Raw genomic sequence first — 8,903 nt, 5'->3', positions numbered from 1 at the left:
TTACACTGGGGACTACAAGAGCCTTTCTGGATACTGAGGGCACAAGTTAAAGCCCAGAGGGTGTCATCCAATACTAGCTTGGAGCACCGTTTAAGATTTTTAACCAGAAAACCTCTTTTTATATTTATTAGCTTTCTGGCAGATGGGGAAGGCAAGGTGCGGGGAACATCCAGAGCATGTATGGCCAACATGTGCGAGAACTGAATTTGCCCACAGTCCCTTTCTAGTGCATCAGCAAGTTAGAGCCCAGGCCATGGTGGTGCATGGAAAATAAGGTGCAGAGAAGGGAAGCAATATGGTCAAGGTCAAGCAACTGACAAACACCATGCTCGGGGGCAGAAAGGCACCAGGCAGGGACCTGATCTGCTGCTGGGTCTGAGGGAGCCTGAAAGAAGCAACAGGCTTAGTTTGTTTCTTTTGAGTCCCTGGGGCTGCCTCCCACCAAGGCTGGTTCACAGTCATCTCCGGGCACATGTCCGCAGTCACACACGCAGCACAGGCAAAGCTGGAGAGCCCTGACGTTAGCCCTGAAGCACCTGGAGTCAGTCCTGGCTCAGCCACTCTCTCTGCCTCTGATCTAGTAGCCCTGAGCTTCAGTTTTCTCATCTGTGAAATGGGACTGCTGGGTGCTGGCCTTGCCCTCCTAGGTAGTGAAATACACAGGCCCAGATGAGCCACCCCCACAGCCTACCCAGATCCAGCCTCCCCACCACCCGCAGAAAAATCTAGGCGGTCAGGCACATGATCCTGCTGAGAATGCCTGAGCGCCTCTCTGCACACAGCCCTGGGCGGGCTGCTGCCCTTTCAGCGTGGTGAATGGTGGAAACTCATGGAAAACAGCAGACAAAGCAGCCCTGGCACAGGGAAGCTTCCAGAGAGGCCCAGTCACGGGGAGGCTGGGGCTGGAAACCCAAAACCACTGGGCTCTGTAAGTCCCCCAGGCACAGCAGAGGCAGAAGGGGAGATGAGCACCAGGCGAGTGGTGGTGGACGCGCCCGCGGGGGCCAGCTCCAGTATGCCTCTGCAGAGGCACAAGGCGCCCTTCAGGGCAGCTCCGTCACCGTCCTCCCTGGACGGCCTCCCAGCTTCCAGGACCATTGCCGTGAGCGGTCTTGTCCGAACACCCAGGGTCTATGTAGGGATGACACCCAGTGGGCCTACAGGTGGTCTAGGTGCCCGCGTGACCCGCAGGGCCCTGGGCATCAGCAGCGTCTTCCTGCAGGGCCTGCGGAGCTCAGGCCTGGCCACGGCACCTGCTCCCAGCCTGGAGAGGGACCTCGGTGCCGTCGAGGACCTGGGGGGTTGCCTGGTGGAATACATGGCCAAGGTTCATGCCCTGGAGAAAGTCAGCCAGGAGCTGGAGGCACAGCTGCGCATGCACCTGGAAAGCAAAGCCACGCGCTCAGAGAACTGGAGTGCCCTCCGGGCCTCATGGGCCAGCAGCTGCCAGCAGGTGAGTGCCTGAGAGAGGGTGCTGACTGGCTGCCTGCTGCCCCATCTCTGGGGGTCATTAAAGAGAGCAAGGGTGCTGAGGGGGGGTGGGGGGTGGGGGGCAGGGAAGTGAGTGGCCTGAGGCCAGAGAGACTGACCATAACCCCTTACACTTCCGTGCTAAAACATTAATGACAGTGATAAAAAGAATAAAAGGGGGCACCATTTATTAAGGTGCCCTCAGGGCCAGGCCCATGCCAGACCCTCTGCAGACACTGTCTCCTTTAGGATTCAAAGCAGTACTGTGCAGAGGATCGTTCACTGGTTGCATTTTTAGATGAAAAAACTGAGCACATAGAAGTTATGTGCCCCAAATCACACAGCCGATGGGAAAACAGAGCTGAGATTTGAACCTAAATTGTTCCAGCTCCAAAGCTTGCATTTCTCCCCTCAGCCTAGGCTGACTCTGTAACTTTGTGCTAAGAAAGGGTTTTTACAGCCATCATCAAGCAGAATGGTTTTTACAGCCATCATCAAGCCATCATCACCACCAAAGGCTGTGGCATTAAAGACGATGGCTAAATGGAGGCGTGTTCCTACTTGCATCAATTCAGGGCTGTCCTGTAGGAATCTGAGCCATGCAGGTAATTGACAAATTTACTACCCACAGTAATAAAAGTAAAAAGATACATGTGAGGTTCATATTAGTGTATTTTATTTAACTCATTATATTTTAAATGTTATTTCAACGTATAATCAATGCTAAAATTATTACTGAGATAATTTACATTTGGAAAGAAGTTCTGCAATGATGGAAATGTACTGTATCCATACCATCTAGTTATCTCTGGCTATTGAGCACTTGATGTGTGGCTGAGACTGAGGAACTGACATTTTCCTTTTACTTCATTTTCATTCCTTTAAATTTAAACAGCCACAAGTGGCCAGTGGCTACCTTATTGACCAGGGCAGGGCACAGAGGTTTTCTCCTTGCTTGGTCAGGACCTGCTCTCCAGGGTGGTTCTGCAGGACGCTGAGATCATCAGTCACATCTGCTTGCAGCCTGTGGTTCTGACACTGGGCCCGCAGCCAGCTTTGCACATTTCATCTGTCTCTTTGTGGGTGGCTGGCTTCTCTGTTCCCTTCCTCCCACAAATGCTGGCCTTGGCATCCCTCTGAGCTAAATCAGCCTCTAGCCCAGCCAGGAATTGCCAGCTCAGACCCCCTTGCACCCTGGGGCTCAGCACACAGCCCCCAGGGGGACGTCACAGACCTTCTTTCGTGTGTGACTGGGTGATGCTGGGCAGACACACTCAGTGGCTCCCTATTTGCCCCTCTTGCCTCCCACTTCACCCCCAGGAGGCTTCCCCACCACCAGCTGGTGCCTGGCAGACAGCACAGTACACATGGCACCCAACACTGTCCTCTCGGCTCTTCCTCAGAGCTGCTGTTCTGCTCACATCCATCTGTGTTGGAAAGAGAGCCATCTCAGAGCAGCCTGGGACCTTGAAGATGACAAATCTTGGCCAGCCATTCCTCCAGGGTTCTCTCCAACAGTAATAATTCCAAATATTTTGTGTCCTACAAGCCACGAGAATGCCCCATTCCAATATTTCTTTATTGGAATATTCAAATATTTATTTATTGGAATATTCCAATATTTCAGCTCCTGCCAGATAATTTCTTGCACTCAGCTGCCACACAGACTTATCATAAGTCAAATGTCCCAATTCCTAAGTCAAAAAGTACAGTGACAAAACTTAGTCCATATTCAAAAGAGACTGACTTAATCTGGCTTCAGAGGCTTCAGCAGCTTGCTCAACTTCTTTGAGCCTCAGTTTCCTTATCTGAAAAATGGGTATAATAGTGCCATGAGTATTCCAGCAAGTCCATAGATAAATAAGTTGCATAAGTCCCACCCATAGGTAGACTACAGATCAGAAAAGTGCATATTGAGAGTGATACATGTACAGAGCTGTGGGCTGGACACCAAGACAGTCAGCATTTTCATTTTAAGTGACCATTAAATAGGGACCATTTTCATTTTAAGTGACTTGAGATTCTAGCTACGAATACAGAGTTCCCTTTCTCCTCTTTTATGAAACATGGACTTGAAGATTAAGTTAGAACAACCTGTAAAATGGAATTATTTCTGTCTCACATGGTCCAGTCCTCCAGCCATATCTAGCTCTGTTTCATCCAAAAAAAAAGAAAATCCTACATATCTGAGAAAGACACAGTTTTTCCTCTGTTGCTGTTGCAAAACTGACCCATGTGGGCTATCCGCCTCCAGGCTTCCCCCTTCAGCTTTACTAACACCTTCTCTCCACCTGGTATTCTCCACCCAGCCACCAGAGTGATCTTTTGGACACATATAATCCATAATGCAAATTCTGCATTATGACCCTACCCGAACCCTCTGGGCTTCTCCTCACCCACAGGACTAAATCCACAACCCTGAGCTCAGTCCACAGGGCCCTCCCAAAGTCACCTCTGTCCCAGCCACACCACCCACCTGGGAGGCCATGAACACGCCACATGCCCTCGGCCTGGCCGTCCCTCTGTGGCCTCGTGACAGCCTGCACACACATCCGCTGCGGCGGCTGCCCTGTTGTCCTGTGTCGTTTGCGAGTCTGGGCCCTCACATACTGGGCTCACTCAGGCACATGGAAAGGTCAGGGGAACCTGAATTTGGATGCTGGCTCTGCTACCTTCCAGCTGGGTGGCTTTGAGTCAGTTATGTAACTTCTCTGAGCTTGTTTCCTCATTTGCAATTTGGGCGTCACTATATCTACTGTGTGGAGCTGTTAGGGGGTTAACTGAATGTCATGTACTTGGTAAAATCAGCGGCTAACAGCCTAGAAAGACAGTTTCATCATTCCCGGCACTGCAGATACCTAGAGCCACATACACGATCGATGGTCAACATGTGCCCCTCACATGGACCAACCGTATTTGAAGGGAACAGGTCCCTCTCAGTGTTGACCCTCAAATCCCTGTCTTTGAGATGGATAAACACCTCACCAGTGGAAAGGGGCCACTATGAGCATGAACTGAAATAAGATGTGAAAGGGGGCTGCATGGACTCTGAAGGGCTGTGTGTGTGAAGCGTGGTGTCCTCAAAGAGGACCCGCCCCCCTGGGAGCTGGACCATGGGCCCTGGGGTTGCTACTGTCAGCGCCTTAAAAGGACCCCTTCCTCCCCAATCCCCAAGCAGGATCCTCATCACTCAAGGGCTGCAGGAGATAGTTCCCTCCTAACCACTATCTATCCCCAAGCAGCAGGCCCAGCTTCTGGGCACTGAGAAATGATGCCTTTCCCTCAGGGAGTGGGGCCCACTGCCTCCCTGGGTGCAGGTCATGGAGCTCTAGACTCCCACCCGCCAGTCCCCATAGGGCTCAGGAGGGACCTGTCCCCCAGGCACTCTACCCCTTTTTGGCCTAGAGATCAGCTCCCCGCACCTCCACAGTCCATTTGTTTCAGAATGTGCCGCCTTCCCCTCATGGGGGCTCAGAGGCAGCCACGCATGCCTGCTGAGTGCTCCTGGGATCCTCTGCCCTCACTTGGATTTCTTGGCCTGGAGCTTCCTGCCTGTCTCTCCAAACACCTGTCCCCAGCATTCCCGACACTTCACAACACTCCCGTACCCTTTCCCCTTGGCAGCCCACTCTCCTCCACCTGCAGCCACTTCCTCCCCTCTTTGCACCTCCTCCTCATCCTTCAAGTCTATTTCAATGGCACCTCCACTGTGAAGCCCTCCCTGATTTTCTTTGGCTCCTCAGGACCCTCATTGTGCTTGAGGCCTGGGGTCAAGCTCTCAGTAACTGAGCCCTAAAGAGGCTGAATGGTGGTTGGACACCTAGAGAAAAATGTCCCCTTCTCCCTAGCCTGGGCCCCCAACAGAACCCAACATGGACCCCTGTCACCCACGAGTAGGATGGGCTGGGAAGTCCATTTCAGTGAAACTTTCTCAGACTCAGCTATAGGAGCAGTGGAGAAGTTCAGAGCAAGTACCAAGCATGATCTCGTGTCAAACGCTTCTGTAGCTGTTTGAGAAGGAAAAAAGAAAAAAGATTCGGAGGGGATAGTGTTAATGGAGAGCTCCCAGAGCTTTCCTGGGAAGAGGCCCCTCTGCTCCAGAGCCTCCCACAGCCTCTCCACCTCCACCAAGGGTTTTCACCACCAGCCTCGAGAAGACACAGGCGTACTTTCAGAAGAACAAGGAAGAGGGCAAGAGGGGAAAAGAGAGTGCCTTCCCTGTGGACAAAGCCCCAGCACGGAACGTAACCCAGGACCGGGGCTCAGGAGTTCACAGCCCAGCAGTCCATCCCCCTTCACTGTGTAAGTTTATCAGCCTTGGAAGAACTGGGGTCAGAGTCAGGGCCAGCTTCATGGGGGCAGGCCCACTGCCACACTATGAAGCCCAAACTCTAATAGGCCCCAAAGCTGGGGTTTAAGGCTCAATAGCTGCCATATTGAAACTTTCACTAGCTGTTTCTTTGAATTCGGGTTTTGTAAGTGAAGTCCAATGGCACAGTGATGTGTGTGTCAGGGACTTGGAGCCTCAGCTCCCCTGTCTCTCTGGGACAGCCAGGTCATGCGACCCCTTGCAACTCAAGGCCTCTCCTGACCTCCCCTCCTTGCCCCACCCCCAGCAAAGGCCTGGTCACAGGGGCAGGGAGGGTCAGGGTGGTATCTCAGGGGGGCAGATCTGAGACAGGCAGCACCACGGTGTATTCAACAGGCAACTGACAGGAGAAAGGTGAGCCTTTCACCCACCCTCGATCCAGGTGCCTACAGAGTAGTACTGAGGTTCAGTACCCTTAGGGGTCCCTTGTCCTCCATGTTAGGGTGCCCAGTCTATAGAAAGAGAGATGCGTGGCTGGACTTCCCCACCCCTGGCCAGGACCTAGCACATCAGTCCGGTAGCTGGCTAAAGGTAACCCCATAGTAGCAGGCCTCACAGCTCCCCCAGATCACAGGGCATGGCCCCCTGGGTGCCTGTGAGGGTTGCATTTGTGCCTTTATTACCCCTGTACTTGAAGGATTACAAGATTAAACAGCAAAAATGAGTATGATAGGTCAAGAGAAAACCCAGAAAGAAAGGAAAATTCTAATACCTTTCAAGGCACCCCTTTTCTTGCTTTTTGAAAGCAGGAAAACACAAGGAGCTCTGTGCTTTCATTTTGCACTGGGATTCACAAAGTATGAAGCCTGTCCTAGTTAGAGTTAAATGCATATGAAGTTCTTTTTCATGTCCAAACCTCTCTCTCAGGGACTCAGCTGAGTTAGTATAGAAACTCTCAGCTACTTCTGCTCAGCAGTAAAACAGATGGAAGAACTCCCAGACGGTGGCCAAGAGGTCAAGGAGGCCCAGGCACCAGCTCAAGCAGAAGGTGGTCCTTTCCCTGTCTGGCTTTGCTTAGCGCTCCGACTTTCCATGCCAAGTGAATAACGCTGATAGGAAGTCCTGGCGGCAACATCAGGCCCTTTCATCCTCAAATAGGGCAAGCGCAAGCTTGGAATTAGGCAGCCTCCCTGCCTCAGAGCTGCTCATGAAAGAGAAGTAGGAACAGAGGTGGGGCAGCCACAGAGTCAGAGCCCCGGGAGTGAGCAGAGGCCAGCACTGTGGAGAGGCTGCAGGCGGAGGAAAGGGGACCGCAGAGGCTTAAGTCTCCACTGAAATAGGAGAAAACAGCAGCTTATACCTCCAATGGCAAGGGCTGTCAGCTGGAGGCAAGAAGTCAAAACTATTGAAAGGCAAAAGGATTCAAATTTCAGATGGGCCTGATTTTAATATTTCCCCCACTCTCACAGTCTCTTTCTGTCCCTTGCAGAGAAAGAGTCCATACTCTCAGGATCTACCCATTTGGGGAAACTACCAGAAACAGGGACTCTAGATCCAGGCCAGGTTTCTCTCCTCAAAGCACTTGCGGTCCTAGCAGTTTTTTGTTTTGTTTTGTTTAAAAAAAAAAAAAAAAAAAAAAGATATGAGAAGAACCCTCCCCCTCTGAATAAATGAAAGGCCACAGGGTCACTGTTGTGATTCACAACCTGGTATCCCTGAAAGGCGGAGAGAGGAAGAACCTGAGCAGTTTTAGAACCTTTACAAGCTTGAATACATTTACCCAAGACAAACCACTCAGTCTGTTTCTCGATAGATACAATTTCTGAAGAGAAAGCAGGCCCGTAAGGTAGTCACTCTGTCAGTGGATCTATAAGGGACACTGAAGTATCATTAGAAATGTAACTCAAGAGAGAGAGATACATTGAGAGTTCCTCTGAGGGAGAGTAATGTGTAAGGTTGGAGAAATTCCTCGAATGGAAGGCGGCGAGGGGAAGGAGGCCTGAGGCTCTTGATTGAGTAATATAGGTGATCAGTAAGCTGCTTTCTAAGGAAAGTTGGTTTTGATTTCTTGGAGGCTCTTCTTTTGCTACATAGAGTCTCTGAGAGGGAGCAGAATTGCTGAAGAAAATAAGGGAGAGACAGTCCTGTCAGCTGGGGCCTCTAGGCCCATCCCACACGCCAAGTTTAGTCACTCTTAAATCTCCTCAGTTCAGTTCAGTTCAGTCGCTCAGTCGTGTTCGACTCTTTGCGACCCCATGAATCACAGCACACCAGGCCTCCCTGTCCATCACCAACTCCCGGAGTTCACTCAGACTCACGTCCATCAAGTCAGTGATGCCATCCAGCCATCTCATCCTGGGTCATCCCCTTCTCCTCCTGCCCCCAATCCCTCCCAGCATCAGTCTTTTCCAATGAATCAACTCTTCACATGAGGTGGCCAAAGTACTGGAGTTTCAGCTTTAGTATCATTCCTTCCAAAGAAATCCCAGGGCTGATCTCCTTCAGAATGGACTGGTTGGATCTCCTTGCAGTCCAAGAGACTCTCAAGAGTCTTCTCCAACACCACACTTCAAAAGCATCAATTCTTCAGCACTCAGCCTTCTTCACAGCCCAACTCTCACATCCATACATGACCACAGGAAAAATCATAGCCTTGACTAGATGGACCTTAGTTGGCAAAGTAATGTATCTGCTTTTGAATATGCTATCTAGGTTGGTCATAACTTTTCTTCCAAGGAGTAAGTGTCTTTTAATTTCATGGCTGCAGTCACCATCTGCAGTGATTTTGGAGCCCAAAAAATGAAGTCTGACACTGTTTCCACTGTTTCCCCATCTATTTCCCATGAAGTGATGGGACCGGATGCCATGGTCTTAGTTTTCTGAATGTTGAGCTTTAAGCCATCTTTTTCACTCTCCTCTTTCACTTTCATCAAGATCTGTTAAAATGTCAGGTCCATGTTGAGGAAGCGGGCAGAGGAGTCTAGATAATGGAAAATAGGGGCGTGCTGCAAAGACTGGGGATTATTAAGCCGGGGAGATGGAGGCCCCACAGACCTGAAGACAAGTTCTTCCTTGATCGCTCTACATCTTGATTCCTCATCTGGATAATGAGGATATTTGGACA

At 50.8% G+C, this 8,903-nt stretch overlaps 1 protein-coding gene across 1 annotated transcript in view; it reads left to right on the top strand.

Moving 5' to 3' along the window:
- The first annotated feature begins 938 nt into the window (after positions 1–938).
- BFSP2 (beaded filament structural protein 2) overlaps positions 939–8,903 on the top strand; it is a 72,552-nt gene continuing 64,587 nt past the window's right edge. Inside the window, exon 1 of the mRNA XM_027966550.3 lies at positions 939–1,453. Within this exon, the coding sequence (XP_027822351.1) occupies positions 965–1,453 (489 nt within the window). The 5' untranslated portion in view covers positions 939–964. The remainder of the gene's footprint in view (positions 1,454–8,903) is intronic.

The sequence above is a fragment of the Ovis aries genome, chromosome 1, assembly GCF_016772045.2.
Source record: "Ovis aries strain OAR_USU_Benz2616 breed Rambouillet chromosome 1, ARS-UI_Ramb_v3.0, whole genome shotgun sequence".
Taxonomy (NCBI): Eukaryota; Metazoa; Chordata; class Mammalia; order Artiodactyla; family Bovidae; genus Ovis; species Ovis aries.
Note: the sequence above shows the minus strand (reverse complement) of the source record. Positions and strands in the feature narration are given on the sequence as shown.